This window comes from Prorops nasuta, unplaced genomic scaffold (genome assembly GCF_024137725.1).
Source record: "Prorops nasuta isolate Cenicafe-Biocafe unplaced genomic scaffold, Cenicafe_Pnas_1.2 PNAS00019, whole genome shotgun sequence".
Lineage (NCBI taxonomy): Eukaryota > Metazoa > Arthropoda > Insecta > Hymenoptera > Bethylidae > Prorops > Prorops nasuta.
The window spans coordinates 172,835-194,357 of record NW_027116816.1 but is presented as its reverse complement, the minus strand read 5'-3'; the positions used below and the strand labels follow the sequence as shown (position 1 = coordinate 194,357).

General features: G+C 41.1%; 1 protein-coding gene across 3 annotated transcripts in view; it reads left to right on the top strand.

Moving 5' to 3' along the window:
* Positions 1-21,523, top strand: part of Rbp6 (RNA-binding protein 6) — a 509,520-nt gene that overhangs the window by 366,726 nt on the left and 121,271 nt on the right. For all 3 annotated transcript variants that reach the window (XM_066739196.1, XM_066739197.1, XM_066739199.1), the window contains one exon: positions 18,248-18,340. In XM_066739196.1, coding sequence (XP_066595293.1) covers positions 18,248-18,340 — 93 coding nt within the window. The remainder of the gene's footprint in view (positions 1-18,247; positions 18,341-21,523) is intronic.

Below are 21,523 nucleotides of genomic sequence, written 5' to 3'. Positions count from 1 at the left end.
CCAAGCGCACGGGCAGCTCCGTTCTTTTTGGTCTCTCTCTCTCTTTGCCGCTTTACTTAGTCTTCCCATGAGGCGACCAGAGAGCCGCTGCGAAACTGCGCCCCGTACTTACGACCGGATATAAATTCCTTCGAAGAACGACTGTGATGAACGAGTAATTTTGCAATAAGCTTTCCTGAAACCCAGAATTTTCACAATTGCTCCAGCACTTAAAGCTATAGCCACTAAATTTTCACCTTAATCGTGACCTTTTCGTGTATACTGTACAATCTTTCCGGTCTACTAGGGTACCAACCCGAAAAATCTAGATAAGGGATGCAATTTTCAGAAAAAACTCCTTATAACATTTTTACGCCATTCTTTAATAACCCTAGCCGATACCTGGCAAATAGAGCAGATTTACCAGATTGTTCCATTCATTTAAAGTCTCGAATTAATGAATTTTTCATTCTTAATAACTCTTTTTAATAGGAAGAGATTGAATCTAAAAATTTTATAAAAGTTTTTTTATTAATATTAATCCTTCCTTCTATCTAGATTTTTTAGCTCGCTGCTCTTAGAGAGGATACTTTATGTATTGTGTATACATGTGTATGCGCAATAATATGAGATTTCGTACGAATGCAGCGTGCTACGTTCTTGAAAGTGGTACTATATCTTTTAATAATTGATTACATCGTTTTAGAATACAAAATCTATTAATTCGTTGCATTCTCTTCGAGCCCATGCATTTTTACGTGAATTTCGACAAAAAGTATTATACGATAGTGTGCAGGTATTTGTTATCGATAATGTAAATAAAATATAAGAGCTTCTAGTGGTGCGAAAAATCAATTATTTTTCTGCCCAACCGTTTGTCAAAACTTTTATCTAGACTGTATCAGTTTCCCCGCATTTCAATCGAGTTCTCTTTATCGAGGATGACCCAGTTAAAGCAACATTTTGCCGACGTTGTTTGAACTATGTCCATAGAATTAAAGACTCTACACTATCGCCTATTTCTCATTAAATCTTATTTGACAGTTTCTCCAAAGCTTATAGGATACCATCGAAGAATACTTTTTCTCACAGCTTCTTACCAAAAGGTATATCATATAGTTGCAGCTTCAACATCGAACTAAATATTGATTACACTCCTATTTTCTAACGAATTTCAAAGTAATTTTGTTGTTAGTTGTGTTTACGAGTTTGGTTCGAACTATATTTATGCATTTACCACTTTGAACGTAACTTATTTTTGAAAGAAAAAGGAAAACTAGAAATTTTCGTTAATCGAGAAAGTAAAAGTATAAACTTCATTAATTAAAACGAATGACTGCATATCTTCTTCAACTATATTCAGATTAAATTTGGCCAATACATGTGCAAACAAATTTTTAATATTGTTATGTGGTAAATATTATTATAATAATTCTGCATTTTGTTACATTAGCAACATCTTATGCATAATGAGAAAAGAATAAGAAATAGGCTGGATGGAAAAGGGGGCTGAGAGCAGAGGGGAAATGTGAAAAACTGGAACACAGTCAAAGTTTTCGGAATCCAAGAATTGGGTGGGGCTGGGCGAAAAAAAACGATCAAACTCTCCTCTTCAACCCTGAACTCCTTCAATCTCGTTTCTATATATATGCGGAATACAAGACTCGTCGTGAATGTTTTGTCCGTCTCAGCGAAAACACGTTGCCCTTGCACCGTTTTCGCATTGACGAAACAAACACCACGCAAGCCATAGCCAGGAAGAATAAGAGCGATCGAGAGCTTTCCAACCTTCCTTCGCAACATTCAAGAGAGAGAGAGAGAGAGAGAGTTTCCCATGTCTCCAGAGACCCATTCCCTGTTTTTCAATACTTCGTCAAACGATCTTTTTCCGCCTTCTTTTACCAAACATTTTGGCCTCCGACTCTGTTTCCTATTCTACATTTATAACGACGGTGGTTCCTAGATTTTTCCCACTGTCACTCGCTTTACAAACTTGAGCGAGACTGCCAACGATAACGAAATATTTTCAAAGCAATCACTCTCTATAACCAATGATACTTTCAACGCGCCAAATCACTCCCTTAATCTGCTCAATTTTCACTTTTACATTTTTCCTAGTAGTATACCTCTATAATTGCGAGCAGCATCGTTAAATAATGTAAAACTTATCTAACGCTTTATATCTTTCCTATCGATAAGAGCTATCAGTTATTTCAATGTACATCTCCGAATGCACTATAGGAACAATGAATAGCTTATTAGAATCTTAAAAATTCATATCATTATAGTACTTAAAGTTTATCAAACTATGAATTTCAATGCTGGCTTTGACTTGACGCAAATTGCAATATCACGAGCAGCTGTTGTTTGTTGCTATTTCTCGCATAACTTCGAGGCGGATAGTTGATTCCCGATCATATTATACTGTTTAATGTCATCCCGAGGGAGGATGAGGAGAAGGAGAAGGAGGAGGAGTAGGAGGAGGAGGAAATATGGAAGAGGAAGTGAAACTGCGTTAAGCGTGCTATAGTGTATTGGGCAAGAACGTACACTGACAGGCAGGGACCCTGGAGGAAAGGGCAGCCCCTCAGCAATGCGATAATTTAGTTACGTGCCAATATCATGATTACATGTCATCCTTGGCACTCGACAACCCCTAGAGTAATGACTATCGCAGGATATCGTTCGGCGGTTACGCGATTCTATTGACCATTCAAATTCTCAAGCCAGACTCTGATCTGTCATCCATCACCCCCACCCATCGCGTTATACCCACTTGAATCACTTATAGGATTCTCGTCATTTTCAACAATTGTTTTTATGACCACTTCTACTGTATCTCCCTTTCCCCCCTCTATCACCAATTTCTTCTTTGCAATAATTATTCACGAAAGTTTACATGGACAGTGTATACTGTAATAATGCCACACAAGTTTGAAATTGAATAGCCGTGCGTGTCTCGAGGCAAATTCCACTGTGTAGCTTAACATAATTCACGTGCAGTATACTTTCCCATGTCCTGTGATAAAAAATTGCGATAAACAGAATTTCGAGTCTAAGATGGAGCTTCGACAGGAGGACGTTTGTTGAAAATTTACGCATAAATCAATATTTCTTTTTGGAAAGTTTGATGTATCTCGCGAGATGTTTCGGTGAACGATGGAAGAAGTAGTTGCAAAATGTGTGTAGGAAGGATAATATTGTTGGTAGAACAATCTGCTTTGGCGATCAAGGCGATAGTGTTATTCCGTAGCAAGTTCTGTGTTTACACTGTGAGAGAAAAATAAAGACGTGGCATTGCAGTTTTCCCGCCAACTTCATTCAGTCTCTTGTTTCCTGGATGCAGGCCAAAAACTCACCAAGAGAATACATTGACAGTCTTCTTGCTCATTTTCACTTTCAGCAAGCGTCATTCGCCAGTTGATGTACACATTGCCAGGATTTCTATTGGAACTTTTTTCGAGAAAAGATAATACGTGCCCCCCCCCCCTCTCTCTCTCTCTCTCTCTCTCTCTCTCTCTCTCTCCCCCTCTAATAAGGCATCGTCGTCTTTCCACTTGGCAATATTTCTCGGCCAATTGTGCGTGACGTTAGCGGAAATAAATGTGACAGGCTAAATCCGCCAGGAGTTATTAACCACATTATTCGTAGTGAATTTCCTCTCGCTTTTCTGCCACATTTCTCGCGAATGAAACGGTGCTAATATCGATGCAAAACTTTTTCACAGTAACGGAACAGAGAACGGGGAAAACGCAAATCATCCGTATCCGACGAAACAACAATAGCTTTGCGAAGGACAAGGCAATAGGTTATTATAACGCTCTTTTCTACGCTTATTCGGGCATAAAATTTATTTCGAAGAAAACACCGATCCATCCTTCGCTGACAAATTCATTTAGCTCCAAGAGTAGACTATATTTTATTTTTTCAGAGGCTTGGCTAGAAAAAACCTGCACATACATATACGCAGCAGATTCTGATATAAAGAAGTCTACATTACTGGCCACAGGCCAACTCAAGCTGCAGCTCAATGAAATTTTTCTAGGTTAGGTTGGGTCCTTCCTTTCCTGCTAAACGTAGAATACATTCACACCGATCCGCTAGACGAGATGAACCTGGCCTTTGGCCAAAGAGAACTCGATAAAACAGCTGATTTTGGGATCCGTACGAAGTAGCGTTGGTCAATATTGGACGCGCCAGGGCGATATTACGCACACCGTTCGCTATCTTTGAGTATTCATATATCTACTACTGGTCGTAACAGTGGAAACAAAAAAATTTCAAAAGTTACATATCAAATTATGATAGGTTATATGAGCTTGCCATCCCGCCCTTCCTTTCCCGGATGACACCTTCATTCATGCGAATTCTGATGAAATTTCATAGGTCGGGCTTACAATTTTATTAAATATATAATAAATTACATTATTTCTATCGAACTATTATTTTCAATAATATTAGCCTTTCTTTCAATATATATAATGTGTTCAGAGTTATCAATGGCGACCTTGTGCATGATAGTTTATGAATCGGGGTAGAGCAGTTTTTAACTGTCATCGGTTCTTCTGCTCGAGCAAAGTTCCGACAATAATTCCAATACATTAAGAATATTCAGCCTATGCATTTAAAATGTACATTTTAAATGCATAGAAATTTCCTTAGCTAGAAATCAAGTATAACAAATTCAATTAGGTTTACCACATTGGAAAAATTCAATTTCAAATTCGTGATAGGAATTGACGCTTGATTTGCGACCTCCATTCAAGCCACATGCAGGAAGGAATGGAAAATAGGTTGGATGGGGATATACATAACGTTTTCGGCTCAAAGAACGAGAGGATTGAGAGAAAATCCTCCAGTCGGATCTTGCCGACGTCAGAGAGGTTGGGCCAACGGATACGTAACAAGTAGGCATGGAGGAAAAATTCAAGTTGGATGAGCATCGAGCACTGCTATATATATATATATACACATAGGAAGTACATAGATGGAAGGGTTGGTGGAAGGATCGTCGAATAATAAAGGAAGAGGATGTAGGAGAGGGACTAAGATTTAGATAGAAGTTGAAAGCAAGAGGGAGAGTGCAGAGCCTCCGGCGTCAAGCGAGCGTGGTTCGGCACACAGGTAGAGAGGAGAGGCAGAAGAAGCAGCGAAGCAGTCGGCTCTTCTGGCATTAAGTATTCCCGTTGGATTGGCTCGACGCGTAGCGTACTAGCGTCGCGTCGGTCGATGGTAGAAGTTGGCGAAGGAAGGAAGGAAGGAAGGAAGGAAGGAAGGAAGCACAGAGAGCGGGCGCTCGCGCGGAGGCGACGGCGACGGCGTCGCGGCGGCGTCGGCGGCAACAGAGCACTGCTACCAGTGAGTGAGGGATGAGGGGGGGGGGGCTCCTCTCTCACCCCTCCCACGCCCTTCCCACTCCCAAAACTTTCTCTCCTCCACCGAGAGAGTGCTATCCACTATTCGCTTTGCACTCCCCTCCCTCACCCTCTGGTCCATCTTTCTCTCCGGGGAGAACGACGAGTCTTCGTTTCTCCTGCGAATGCGCGCCTAGCCAAGCGCCAGCAGCAAGCAGCACAGAGCTACCCCTCCGGAGTGAGGCACTGGTGGCGCTGGCGGTATTGGCGGCGGCTCGAGCTTTCTAGCGAAAAGCGCCTGCGCCACAGGGTGGGAATAGAGCAAGCACTCGATCTCTCGGTGAAGCGGGGAAGCCCTAGGAACCCCCACGCAAACCGAGATCCCACCACTCTCTCTCTCTCTCTCTCTCTCTCACTCACTCTTCCTCCCTCTGCCTCCCTTCGCTACGGCTCCACTGCCCGGGCTTCCACGGTTGCCCCATTCCGTTCTCGGCAACACAACGTGCAGCATTAAACCGACGACAACGACGAGCAGCGCGACGACGACCACCTGCCTCTCTGCCACCAGTCCGCTTGTCTTTCTACCTCTCTTCCCCTCCCCCCTTCTCTCTCTCTCTCTCTCTCTCTCTCTCTCTCTGTCTCTCTTCCACACACGCGTGCGCGCACAGAAACGCACAAAACACAGATACACACAGACACACGGACGCGTCTCTCCCTACTCATACCCTCCCCCTCTTTCTTTCTCATTCACTATCTCGCCCCCACCTTACCCCCCCTCTCTCTCTCTCTCTCTCTCACTCCCCTCATAATACAAATACATAACACGCGCAAACTCTATGGGGTCTCGCTCTCTCATCCTCCTCAACTTCTCCTCCCTCTTCTCACTTTTATAAAAACAAACACACATGAGACTTTAATTATCCTTTCTCTTTCTATCCTTAGTTTGTCTCCGTTAGTGATTCTCGTACTCCGTATACCTGTCTGTCGCTGACTGGTCGCTTCATTCACTGGCACTTTGCACCGTGTAGAGCGAGCTCGCGCGCGCGACTATTTTTTCGCGCTCGTCGTGTCGCCCCGCTGTCTCGCGGCTCGCTCCCAGCACCCAGTAGCCTGGGAGGTGGTCTGCGCGGAGGGTGCGAGTGAAAGAAACACGCGACAATAAGGATTCCGAGGTGGCCTGCCAACCAAACTCTCCTCAGTTACGTTCTACGCGTGGATTACGAGCATGCTCCTCCTTCTTTAGAGGGCCTGGTGTTTTTTTCTGTGAACGTGAGATCTAATATATATATATATATCAAGGTGTGCGCGCGTCTGCTCGAGCAGGCGTTTTTGGTTCAGTGTGCGAACCGTTAAAAAAAACGAGAGGAAGCATATATATATATATCGGAGCAGAGTGTGCAAAGGGATAGAGCCGAGAGTTATCTCGCCGAGTCTCGGTTCTGTCTCAGCTTCGAAGCCTCGAGTTTCTTACCTTACGCGTGTGAATTGTGACGGCCCGTAAGAGAGCGGCCTTACCGAAGGCCGCTATCAGTCGACGGTCAAATATCCGTCGAGGGCAGGAAGGCACGTGCTGTTTACACGGCACAGATTACTAACGGCGGTCCTAAGTGACCTGCCGGCCCCATCAGTTATCGAAAAGTGTGCACCACGGCGGTCACTACGTACATCACGCCGCTCATCACCCCCGAGAAGGTAAACCACCTCCTCTCTACCCTCCTCTCCTCGTGCATATCCTCCAGTCAACATGTTTGCCAAACTGTGCGCTTCCTTACACGTTCCTTCCTTTGTCCTGCCAGCTAGTGAACGCGTGTGTCTTTGCGCGAGTGGGTGTGTGCACTAAACCGTGATTACGGTCCTACGTTCTTCGTTCATATAGGAAACATTTCTCTTCTTCCACATAAGAGTTCCGAAACAGTGCTTCGGTTTATCCTTCTATCAAAATCTTTAACGCCTTTTTCTCTCTAGCAACGCAATTTGTGCCTTGACCGAAGAGTGTCAGCTAACGTTATATACTCGTCGATGTGGTTCCTTCCTCTTTCGAGCATTCGCGTGTCATTAAAATTTAATTCCAGTGGATAAACATTTAAAGCTTCGTCCTTTACCCGAGAAATAATCAAAGATGAATGAATCGATTGCGAAGCGCAATCCAGACTCGTTGAAATCTCTTGTAACCTATAGTGATTATTGTAGGTTGCTAGTAGTACGTAACTTTTATGCTCGGCCATAAATGTGACCGTTAGGAAAGTAGTAACGTTTGATTGAAAGAATGTATTATTGAGAACATTCATAAGTTGAGTGCTTCGCTCGAGAGTATGAGGCAAGGAGAAAAAGCACGATTTTCTCCCCAGGAAACGTTCCTTCGAGTTTCCCGTTACGATCTCCGGCGATAGACTTCCTTGCAAACTTATTATCTTCGGCTGCCCACCTCCTGGCGCACGGAGCAGTAACAAGATAGTTCTTTTCGAAGAGCTCGTTTGCGAAGAGGCCGTTTGATAATTATTATTTTCCCTTTTCATTGGGTCAGCCGGATAGGTGGGTAGATTAGAGTTTTTACGACTTTGCCAAGTCCTTAAAAGTTATGAGAACACTCTCATAAAAGGTCAGCGACGCATTCTGCACTCCCAGAACACCTATACTCTCTCTCTCTCTCTCTCTCTCTCTCTCTCTCTCTCTCTCTCTTTCTCTTTAACTCTTATCTGTCGTTCTTGCTGTGTTTACTAGACTTTCGGTATTTCTTCTCACGTATATACTTTATCTACCACCAACAGCAAGTATAGCAATAAAAAATAGCAGTTTATTCCAACAGATTTAAGATTGCTCGAAAATATTTCACATAAACGGTGAAATTTTTTCTACAATTTTAAGAATGGTCCAATCTATTTTCAAAAAGTGCCATTCTTTCAAACTCGTTCCAAGCTAATTTCAAGTGTCGTAGCAGTTTAGCTTTTAAGCCAAGACCGGTTTCCCATTTGACACGATTACCGCCATTCAAGCGATGCGTAATACGCCCTCCTTTTTGTCATTCTCGTAAATACTTCTTGAAAAGATTTTCTCTGCCATATATCTCTCCATAATAACTATATATGTATTAAAATTCGACATTCGGCAAGATAATTCATGCAACACCTGCGCGGCAATGTACCCATTGACCTACCTCTCTTAAACATTTCTCCCTCTACGCCTGCGCGATCATTTCGTTTTGCCAGCTTGGAAGAAAAGTTGGATGTGCTCGTATATTACACAAAGATAAAAGCTGGAATGTCTGGCAGCCATATGGAAACTGAAATTTACGAGTTGCTACGTGGGAATCATTTTTTTAGCCTCGCGACAACAAAGAGACCTTCAAGATTCTTCGACATTGATTTGTTTCGCTCACTCGTATAAGTCTCGTAAAACATTTCGAAATAACGCCAATCTCCCTTCCCCGTTAATTGAATGCAGTAGCTCTAAAATATCCAATAGATTTTGCTAATAATACGCGCGTGTATCATTATGCAATTCAATTTATTACACTGCAATAGTAGAATAAAATTAAATTAGTGATTCTCAAGCGTACGCTATATTATTCATGTGTCCGTCGAAATATTATGCATGTATACCTAATCTATCCGCCGCAATATTCAAACCTAACGTTCCTCGAGCAGACACCACTTGTAATGGATCAATATTAAAGAAGGAGGTGTGAAAAAGAGAAAGGGGGCGGGAAAGTGTAGGCAAAAGAGCAATACCTATAGGTCTCTACGATACTTCATTCTTATTAGTGCCAAAACGTTTCGAATTCTTTAAAGCTCTAATGTTTGCTTGAACTGTAAAATAGTTTCATTTCGTTCAATTCGAAAATTTATTTCAATTTCTGTTTAATGGGAAATATAAAATGGAGCTTTGGATAAACATTTTGTAAAATGAGAACTTTTAGTATAAAAGATTTATGTTGGATCGAAATGAGGAATCATCGAAGTAGGATATTTGGTCAAAATGGAGTTTGGGAAAAGAAGTTTGAAGGTGGAATATTGCGGAGAATATAAAATCGAGGAAACACGCGTTGTCGATTGAAGGAATCAGACAGCTGACTCCACGAGAGAGACACGACGGTTTACATCGAAATGCTTTTAAATCCTGACAATCGGCCTATTCTATTTTTGGAGCTTTAGAATAGTGAGAGAGTGTTCGGATGAGAATTCGTGGTAAAACGGCGTCGAGCCACTTCCTAAGATTGATAAGTAAGCAAAATCCCAAGTAACCACTGCTTATAGCCATTTAGCAAACATTGTTCGCCTGTTGATTCTCAAATGACGAAGAGTCCTATATAGTTGAAAAAAAAAAGAACTGCATATCACATACGGATGAAGATTTTACCTGGCATCAATCCTATTATGCTCTATACTCTCTATTGCTCACTGTAAAATTATTGATAGCGCGATATAGCTATTCCCTATAAAATTTGCGACATTTATCAATAAATTTACTGCTGGTTGAATTGGATCGTTATATCCCCTACCGTTTGTTAAAAACGAATGTTGCTACGATGACAATGATCACCTTACTCATTTTTTGACTTAATCGAGTATTAGAAATCAACAAATATGCAGAAACATATCAAATAGAATTGATAAGCATCTGAAATGCAAAATAATAATGACGCTTGAATCCATCATTAATTTATTATCAACTTATGTGGAACGTGACATTCACTATAACGTTGCAATTATATTAGTGTCTTTATAAAGTCAAATTGTTAAATTATCAAATTAATTAACAGCGTTCATTGTATATGACCTATTCCGCTCTGGCATGAGTATTGAATTCACTCGGCGTGATATTTATCAAGGATTATCATGAGAGAATAATCATGGGAAGTGGTCTAAAAAGTAGCCGAAGAAGTATTATTGGGATTAATAAGTTACGTGTCGTATGCGTGTATGGTTTGTCTGAAAAAAGAGGTACACCGCGTTAATTCTTATCATTCGTGGGGACGAGAGATTAAGAGAGTCGGCTGGCTCGCTCGCTCGCGCAATAATGATTGTACGCATTAATGCGAGCTTCGCAGAGGGGGGAAACATACGCGAAGAGAATATTTCACCCTCGCCTCGGCTCGAGATCGGGAGATTTCTCGGGCGAGCAGAGGCGAGCAGGTATATATAGGGTCGTTGAACACGAGGCCAGCGGAGAATTGAGGTTTCTACCTCGTCGAACACAGGCATTACTCGGCACGCACCGAGCGTTCGGTACACGATTCGTTAATTAATCCCTCGTTACCGCGCATGCGGTACACCCAAGATCCCGACTAAGAGAGCTAACCTCATTTGACCATCGAATTGCGCGAATATAATACGTGATTTATGGCTTATGATGCTTCTATTCTCTTTCCGATTGCTCCGAATAATACCGCAACTTTGGCCCATTCCAGTCACTAGCTTATTATTTGGTTAGCTGCCTTTATGCTATATCTTCCGTGCAATCAACTTTCCATCATCCGTCCATGTAAAGCGACACCTTTCCACGACGAACTTTAAACCGAGCGCGAGCACTCTCCCGTGATTTTCTTCATACCAGACGAGGTTTAATCGATTTCAAATGATTTCTCACATTTTGCCATGACTTTGGAGGAAGATGAAAAACCTTCCGTTATAATTACTCTTGTCTTGACATGATACATGGTAAAAGCAGTGAAATATGTTTTGTTGTTTCAGTCTTTGTATATAATCCAGATAATATTCATCAAAGAGGCAAGGTATAAAAATAGAGAATCGAGCTTAAGCCACGCGTGCACTTGTTGGCCGCCGATGCTTTCATCTTCGTGCTCAAAGAGCGACACGTAAACGCTTGATATATGAGGGTCGATAAATGAATCACGTTCAAGTTGAAAGCCAACTCGCATCAACATTGATTCTAATGCAAAATGAAGGAATTAATTAAAAGTTTTAGGGATAATGTTTCTTTCTTCATTTATAAGAAGTATCTTAATAGACGAGCCGATTACAGAGGAATTTGAAGACATGTTTATTATTTACTTGAACGATATGTAAAATTGATACATAATATAATTTACCTGAACAGTGAAAGTAATAACTTTAAGAACTTTAATCTTGTCAAGCGAGCTCCCTCCACAATACCTATATTCATACTTGTGTATGATGACATATTGTATCCATAATACTAGGAGAAGTTTGATTTTAAATTTCCATTTACAATCCGAGCACATAATAAGGTATCTATAATCCTAAAATAATCGCACAGTGGTTGAAACGCAGGAGCTTTTCTAGCGAGTGGGCGGATTCTCTGATAATCCGGGTAAAGTCGCAACTCAAACAGTTTAAGTCAAGATAGTGGTTAGGGGTGCTGCTTGTGGCCACTCGGAGGGTTTAATACGACAGACAGATTTATAGGACTGTGGATAATGGTCAATGAAACTTTTGATTATTGATTCCTTTATCCGAAAGTTCCATAGTATAATATTTAGAGACTGTGAAAGAAGAAAGTAAATTTCTATTCCTTAAGTTATACTCGGTTGTGCTCTCTACTGTACCAAAGAATTAAATATTCTTTATATCACAATATTTATGTTTACGTGGAACACGAAACGTTTCTTCTAGGACTAATTAATATGCAAGTTGTACGAGCAAATTTTAATCAAGATCATCGCAGCATTTCGTTTATAAGAAACCAAAATTGCGAATCTATATTGCAAAGTTCATATTTGATTTATTTACTCCGCGTTTCAGTCAAAATCAGAAGCTACGTTTTAATTAAATCTGTATAATTTTATATTGCTCTTGAACATTAACGTTTCAAATGTTTTAAACGATAATAATAATTTAGGATAAGCGCAGGAATCGGTTTCTCTTTGGAAATGAAAATGTTGACTATTTCTGGAATACCGACGTAAATAATCTCTATGTGTGTGTTTAAGCGCACAGGGTAGAAAAAATGTAGCGTGTAATATATATAGGACGTAAGAACAGTGGTGGCGAGCGGAAAAGAGCAAGAGGTGAGAGAGAAGTATTGAGAGGGCTAGGTCGCGGAAAAGCAAGTAGTACGAGAGAGGGTTAGGACTGGACAGTGCGATAGCGGGACGACCGCAGCCACTGATCAACGTTGAGCGCCTTAGCGTTCGATTGCTGATAACTCGTACCTTCCCCGGTAAACTTTACGAATATCCTCAGTTATTTATGACTACCGAGTCACATTGCAGTATAGAACGAGGAGCGAGATCGAAATGGGCCAGACTGTCCATATATGCTATATGCATAATGCAGCTTAATCCTGCATGGCTTCCTCGCGCGAACACACCTTTCTCCAACGAAGAGTTGCACTCGGTTATAATTAATATATTATTCCTATCGGGGGGGGGGGGGGGGGGGGGGAACAGTAACTTTGCACCGTCACAAATGGAGGTCGAATGAATTCGTGGAAGGATCAAGGACGGTGGGAGTATAAGAGTGGAGAAAAAAAAAGTAGAGGGTGGGTAGATGAGGCGGCCAGGGAGGGTACGCGTACATCCAGGAGGAAATTCGTAACCCTCTTGATTATAACCGTTTTAGTCGCCCTTGCGTTTCACCCCTCTGCACTACTATTTTCTCTCCGAGTTCTTCGTGATTCAGCTCTCATCGCTGGTGGAACGTTTCCCTCAAAGCTCGGATGATCCAGCGCGCGCACTTGGCTCAGCCATCGGGAAAGCTTAATTGCGTCAAGTGCTGAATATAATTATCTGTTGCTCACTTAATCTGATATCCCTAGCCAAAGTTATGTCAATCCTCGCAGATGCGTATACATTGCTCCCCCCCCCCCCCTTATCTCTCTCTCTCGTTATCCATTCACTTTCAATTTATATATAATCCAATATAGAAATTTGCTAACAAAGCTGATCACGGACCTAAATCATCAGCGGTACGATGCAAAATGTCAGAAAATATTCATAGTCGATGATAAAATGTGGCTTTGATCGGTAGCTGATACGGCAAAACTTTCCAATCATATGTTTCTTATTCCATTTACTTTTTATGCGTTGCTTGCGTTATCATAAAAAGTTCTGCGAGGTATATAGGGACTGTGCGCGAAGGAATGTATACAATTCAGGACGAAATTGCTCTTTCCTGTTATCCCACTCTGCGATAATATCCGCCCTTCGCAATTCTTCCTGATTTTTTTACCGCATTTTCCTTCTCAGTTATCTTCAATCCATCTGCTATTTCTGGAATAATGTTACCTTCGAGTTAACCCTCTTGTCGAGTAAATTTTAAATAAAATGCGCGTGTTCCATTTTGCTTGCTACATCTACGACATCCAATAATAAAATTTACAACTGACGATTCTCTCGTTTCAAACGTGTATGTTGAATATTAGATTTATGCACAAACATCGCTTAATTTGATTGACAGACCACGCAATGGTTTAAGGGTTACAGTATTTAGCGTTTTAATTCAATAGCATGAATATTCTTCTAGCATGTAACATGAATAGAAATGACGAAGAGATTAAACTTTGGTGAAATAATGAGCTAACTGGCAATTTAATAAGCGCGTGCGCAGAAACGCTCAATTAAACTTTCACAATAATTGCAAACGAGCGGTGCGACCTTCTTGTCATTCTGGGCGACAATATCCGCGCTTGAGGGTTGGATTTAACGGCTCTAAATGTTAAAGCGTGAGCTTGGCGAACTACCAACGTTTAATGCAATATTTATTCCCCTCATCGCCCACCATATCGAAGCGGCCGATAATCATTTAAAATCAATGGATATTAAAACTTTGCCAAACCACCCAAGAAGAGTTCGCTATACTCCTGCACTGCTATTTTTTCTTTCTACGCTTTTAAACTTGCCATTTCTCGTTTTCCTTTTTAATAAAAGATAGCTTTTAATGAATAGAAAGAAAAACTCAATGAATTTTATTCCTACTTTAAAAGCAGTACCTCCTCCAAACGTAAAGTAATAGTTGAGCTATTCCATTAACCCCGAATTACTTATTTTACCGCAAAATGATGTACTTTTTTCTTTCATACAACACACACCTATAAAAGTTCCCTTTAAATTAGCTTAACATTTCTCCTTCGCTGAGATGCAATATGAATTGGATGCCGAGTAATATATAACCCCTTTCTAAAAATCAATTTCGAAAAGGCTGTGTTTACGCAGCTTTAGAAATATATACAGACTTGATAATAAATCTCTTGCGACGTAATTCTTTATGTGCAAATATTATTTAAAACAGTGAGAATAAACGACAGAGGGGAATCGAGATTATAATAAGCAGTGTCAATGATTACAGGATATGAGAGAAGTCGAGGGTGAGGCAGGGAACGACGAGGGGGGTAGGGTGAAAAAAGTTTGGCGGAGGATGTGGTAGGTGGGGTTGTGGAAAACGAAAAGGTAAAAAGAGGGGTATGCGGATAAAGGTGAATGTGACCCCAAGCGATGAAACTATAAAGCTACTACTAGTAAGTTGTAAAATTGTAATAGCCTTCCGGTATTTACATAATGCTACAGCATAATAAGTGGAACTCCCTGAGTTTCCATTACCATTCCACAGCTATCCGCTCTTATCTCTGTTAACGACCGGAGACCCCCCGCTATTACTTATATTTTTCCACATTTTTCCTCGCAATAGCCATAGCTAGACGGTACATCCGTCGCTCACGTTTAATCTTAGAAAAATTTTACATACATTTCTCACAATGAGTGATAATGAAGTAGGATCGGATTAAAATCATGCCGTGTATCTTTTTAATCGATTGGCGCTCGCGGATCATCCGAATTTTATCCACCGCAGTTACGAGAAAGCAAGCGCAACAATTCAGACTTATAACCATGTCAAAAAGCCGTGCATACACGGATGTATATAAAACATAAAACTATCGTAAACTAGCAATGGCGCTTTGTAATGTCTTGCGCGAACTGTGCATGTTATCAGAAAATTTGACGGCTCCCCCATACAAAGAGAGACTTTAAGATGTCGAAATAGGGATTAATTATATTTGCTTCTGAAATAAACTTGTACGTCAAGGCACCATGGTATCAATGCCCTTACGATACTTTCTCTCATTGCACTTTGTAAAATTATTTCAAAGAGGTTAGGTACTCGACAATTAAACATGGACCCGGGTTTCACAGTCATATATGTATAGCATACGAAGACAATTTACATTTATAGCCTAGTATCATATTTAAAAATGTAATTACATCATAAAGTTTTGTAGGTTTTAAGGTATAATATTTCACAACCTGCATAAATTCATAACATATATGGACCCTATAAGTTTCGCATAAGAGCGTGCTTTTAAAGTTTCTCGCGTACAGGAAAGCGATCATTTTTTAGGTCACCGTCATATGTTGGAGAAGTTTTCAAAATGACAATCAGTGATTGGTAAATGACTACAATAGAGGGAGAAAGAGAAAGAGAGAGAGAGAGAGAGTATTATACAAATTTTGTACGTTTTGAGTACAAGGTTGTATTCCGTGACATTTCTATTGTTTTTTCATTACCAGATGTGTGACGTAAAATGATTAGTATGACGTCATGCTCTTACACACGGTGTGACGTTTATAGCGCAGTGGCAGTCCGGAGCACACACAAGCCAAAGTTTTCCACAAGATCTTTCAATAATTATCAATGGAATTAATAACTCTTTACTGCTATTATACGCCAACGTAAATTGCGCCATTTATGTCACGCATCTGAAATATTGCAAAGTTTAATAAGTTGAGAATGAAGATTGAAATTGGAAAATGACACGAGGAAAATATATACCGATAGAAATAGTTAAAACGTACGATCCTATATTGCTGCAGTAGTCGAAATTCGTAGCTTTAAATAATCATCGGAGATGAAAGGATATCGCTTTCCAACGGAACAATAACGCGAAGGCTGGCTAGAGACCAGAGTCCACGACAACGTCCTCCTCGAGACACATCGCTGAAGTATCTCGAGTATCTCATTTGCACGACAATGCGCTCATTACCAGACGAGCCCGAAGAAACGGAACGTAATAAAATTTCAACAGCTCAACTGTTCCCGGGTCTTAGGCAGAAATCGTCCTGGAGCATGGAAAATATCAGGAAACTTTAATTCCCTCCTTCGGCACTTCCGGACGCGAAGCAGAGCGAAAATAGCTGCAGTAGTTTCATTCGTATAAGTGGCCTCTTTTACCTAGCTTCTCTTTCTTCTTTTCATCTTTCAGGCCAATCTTCGTCACATCGTCCTTTCCTACCCCTACTTTCACCTCTTTTGCTATCATCCCCCCCCCCCCCCACTCCCCTCCTCCTCCACCTCACTCTCACCACCTCCATTGCTACTCCCTTCCACTCGGTTCCACGGTATTTTGTAATTTTCTTTTCTTCCCTTTTTCAACCTTCCACTGCCTTTGCTCTTCTTCCCCCCCCCCCTCTCTCTCTCTCTCTCTCTCTCTCCAAAGGAAAATCACGATGAGTGATTTATTTAATTTTCAAAATCCTGTGCCATTTTCTTTTTATACTCAAGGCTTATACACTTCGCTGATTAGTCGGTCTTTCGGCGGGCGAGTTCACGACTAACCTCCAATCCATAAATGCCGAGCGAGAGAGAGAAAGAGAGACCGATTGAAGGAAGATGCAGCTGCAGAGTTGAATTTGGCAGCGCTAGGTGGAACGACTTGTATCACGGTTTGCCTCATACTAGCTGAATGCAGAGAGAGTTTTAAATCCAGTCATCACTAAAATTGTCAGAGTTTACGGTATTCGAAAACTTCCCAACCATACTTTTCTCATCTTTTCAGAGAAAACTTTTACTCTCATCTTGAATTTGATAACCTTTGCCTATATTAAAATGAAACTCTGATTCTTAATGGATTTATTAATTTGTAAGAAAGGATTGCGCAATAAGCTTTTAGATATTAGACTATCAATGTCTATATCTATCAATTGCCAACGACTATCTGGCTATAAATCTTATAAATTGAAAAATTCTTGCTCCTCGGTTTAAAACAATCGGTCGATCGATGATAGACGCTTATGCTAAAATAGTATCACACAGAAATACAATGAAAAGCCGTAGCACAAAACTCGTAGCGTTTTCCATTTAGAATCGAGATATTCTTCTGATTCCTTTTACGCTCAACCTTTAACCTTTGGTTGAACGTAATACCATCTGTCGGGAAAGAAACCTTCTTTTTAAGCGTATCACATTTTGCATTTACCAAAGATATCCTCGAGTGACTTTTAATCTGTTATTTGTTTTTACCGCAAAGCGCCGTCGATTGCGACCACGATGATTGCGTTAATCTTATAAATTTCTAAAGTTCGTGCAAAATAAATGCATTCGTTAATGCTAATGAGCAGGGTAAAAAAAGTTTTTATAACGTAAGACACGAACTCTACAGAATTAATCAAATCTAGACTGAATTCCTTTTGTTAAACCTTAGCCTCAATATATCTCAGAGCTTCATTATAAATTTTTCCACAACTTCATTTACCGTTAGTCGATACAACAAGGAAAGGTAAATCGAGTCTGCTTCACTTCACTTTCTTACAGAAACCGGAGATCCTTTTCGCTTTGCGGAAACATCCCTGTAATTGCCGCGCTATCTTACACCAATACCCTGAAGATCTTATTAATTACGTTGATCACTGAGTAAGTTCCTTTGCTCATTTATCCGTAGTATCCTCGCAGCCGTACATTTCTGTAGAACTGAAGAGTGGATTGGATGAAAGATAAGGTGTATAAAGCTGTTGAAAAATTATTCCCATTCCCTTATCTCCCTCTCTCTCTCTCTCTCTCTCTCTATATATATATATATATATATATATATATAAATCATAATTTGAATATTAGGTAAAAGGAAGTTTTCAAGAATTAAATAAATAAAGAGAATATCATTGTATAAGACGCACCCCTTACAATTTTGTCCATCTACTGAAAAAGAAATTTCTCTTTATTTTACAGATGGTGACGAGGACAAAGAAAATATTCGTCGGTGGGTTATCAGCGCCGACGACGCTGGAAGATGTGAAAAATTATTTCGAACAATTCGGACCGGTAAGTACAATGGAAATTATATTCTTTCAATTTGCAGTATGTTTCTGCCGAAACAATTGATCATTGCGATTAGATGGTCTATCTATATGCTGATAAAGAAACGGAGATAAGCGACGTTGCTAATAAGTGGGAAACGTTCCATGTGTTAAAAGTGCTATTGTGTCAGACTTTTGAGATTCTATTGGTGTATTAATTGACAGCCTGGGATTATAGCTAGTACTTCCCTGACACACTCATTACTTCGCACGACATTAGTTTGTTCGAATTGCCCCCGAGCTGCTATTGCAATACGATTACAGCTATAATTGGACTCATTATTGATTTTACGCAGCAGCTAAAATTACAGTAAATTAACGTTTGTACGAAATGTAAATTGCGGATAAGCAAAATATTTCATTCGAGCTTAAACTGCGCTTGGAACATGAGCTGAGTTGCGCATTGACCCTTCTACGAAATAAACATATATATCGTGCATGTACCTCGCTAATACTCGTTTCGAGGAAAAATCTGTATTAGTCATAAATTCTTATGGGGTCCGTGGATCAATCGAAATATAGTTTAGTCGAGCAGATGGATCCTGGGAAGCATCTTCGCTTCCTCTTATCTTTGATAAAAGAGGCTCTTCGAGATGAAATAAGAAAACAGGTAGGGAGAGTGTCGGTGAGGAGGCTCCGGAGTTTTTGCCGATGTTTCGGAAGAGATCCTCGTTTTTCTCGAGAAACATAAGTAGACGGGATCGGGGAATTTACCAGGGAAAATGGGGGAAGCCGGATTTTCGGTGTTCGTGTCGATTCTGAGGAAACAGGAGGTGATTCGTTGAAGCAGGAATCGAGCCAACTGGGAGCGAAGGACGTTTGTTCGCGGATCATGGCGCGCCATTCAGAAACGTATTTTAGATATCGGAGCGTACTAGCTGCAGGGGCCAGGAGCCAGGAGCTCGCCTGATCCACTACTAGCCTTACCCATCGAGCCGAGCGGCGAGCCTTCTTAAGCCGACCAGAAAGTATATCGCTTGGCCAGAGTACAGAGTTTCGTGGTGCAGGGCTTCGCTGAACCGCTCGCTCCCTCCCTCCTATGTTGTAGCTCCTTTGAACTACATGCGTCCTCTATCTGACCTACTTACACCGATAATATCGCAACGGATACTCACGCGCGCGCTCAACCTCTCCAACAGATTTCATTTCATTTCCTAGATCATGCATTACCTTCCCTTACAAATCCACCCATTTTCTCGTGGAGTAAACAAGTATTTCACATAACTATATAGCTAACTGCGCATGCCTTCGTATCTAGAGATAGTGTCTCCAAGCCAACTACCTAGGGAATAATGATAGAAAGATTACGTCTGCTATATATGTCTTCTCTTAAACCGGAATCTGGACGGTGCTTTCTCACTTTCTCAATATTCCTCGGTGAATTTGGAATGATGACTGCTGATTGGATAACTGCATTTGTATACTATTATCGTTTCAGCCATTTTGCAACCAATCCAGCATGCGAAAGAGCATCGTTTCGGCTTCGTATCTATATGCATGCATGGGAAGAAAGTTTGTCCATCGCAACTTGTACGTAATTTTGTGCAACACGCGCGAGGCGCGTACTTGAAGAAAATTCAAAAGAGCGATTAAATATTACAGGTTAATCACTAGTCCCCGATATAGAGTTGGGCGAGTAACGCTGAAATAATCAGAGATGATTAAAAAACCACCAATCGTATTGACACAGTTTTCTGATTTTAATTAATTGCGTTTGCAGCGATCATTTCTCGATAACCGATAATAAACGAAGGGTTATTTGCAATCATGCTGATCCGAGTCTTCTGCTTGTATATTATTGAAATAATGCGCTTATCTCTCGATCGAAGCTGTACGGAGGGAAATGTGTTTTTGGGAAATGACTATGTGCAAAATGGGATATGATATAAGTTTAAAGAGAGAGAGGATGATAGATATTATACAGCCCGGGGCGCGGTCAATAAGCATCTGGAACATCTTAGACCGGACACGAGCGTAGGCCGTAATTTGAAAGCGTAGGCGATTTACATTTTAGACGAAGATATCCGACAACATGGCTTGTGAAAAATGAATGGATCCCCGAGGAACGAGAGCTTAATTACGCTCCCTTTCAACCTCCTGTTTCACAATCACCGCACTCCCCTCCCCCCCCCCCCCCCGCGTCTCCTTCTTTGATAACTGTTGGAGCCTGAAACGATGGTAAAGGTAAGTGTCGAGGTGGCTAGAGCAGTGGGAAGCTAACAACTCTTTGCTGCAGCACTAAACGGTCGACTTGAAATTAAGGAATTAAGAATTAACGCGACTCGAAACCGGTCGCGGCTCCTTTTCAAACTCGGCCCTTTCTCCCAGCAGCTATCTCTTTCCCCTCGGCCCTATAGCTCCCCTTTCATCGTACCAGCTCCCGATATTCTCCATCTTCATCCAGCTCCTCCCATATACTTCTTCATTCCAGGATAAAAAAAGCCGAGCTACAACAGGTTTTTACCTTTTCTTCGGTGAAAAATTCGTTGGATCAGTGGTGTCGATAGGGTGTATATTACTAAATCTTGCAGGATTCTTGTAATTCAAAATGTAGCGGTGTAGGTGAATGAATAAATTTAATGGCGCTTGTCACGTAGGAAAACGGGATAAATTCCGGGCGCCTGACAGCCATTTAAAACAATGCCGTCGCGAATACACGCCATTTGTAACCCTGCGCTTTTGTTTCACGTTGCTATTCATTCCGACACCCCTCCTCGCCTACTAATACCATCAGCACCAGCAGCGCAGTTCTCTCTACCTATACCGCCACCTATTCGCAACCATCAGCATCGTCCAACAAATCTGCGACCCTAGCTCTCTGCTGCGGCCCAACAACCAACACCATCGACGATCCTGACAGCCCTTGTCCAATTCATGCTTCATTTTTTATACCCCCACCATCCATCCACCTGCCCAAATGCAATTAGGCCTCTTTGATAAGGCGAAAACGATGCATGCTACCCATTGTACGCCTCTTCAAGCCTCGTATCTACAATTCAACGGCCAGCTGGAAACAATTGGAACATTCTGCGCAATAGCCTTCGCTTCCTAAAACTAGACGTTTCGTTCGCAACCCTTGACACAATCGCTCATCCTTTTCTTTTTTCTCTCATGCATCCTTTCATACAGAAAGGATACACGCACATTC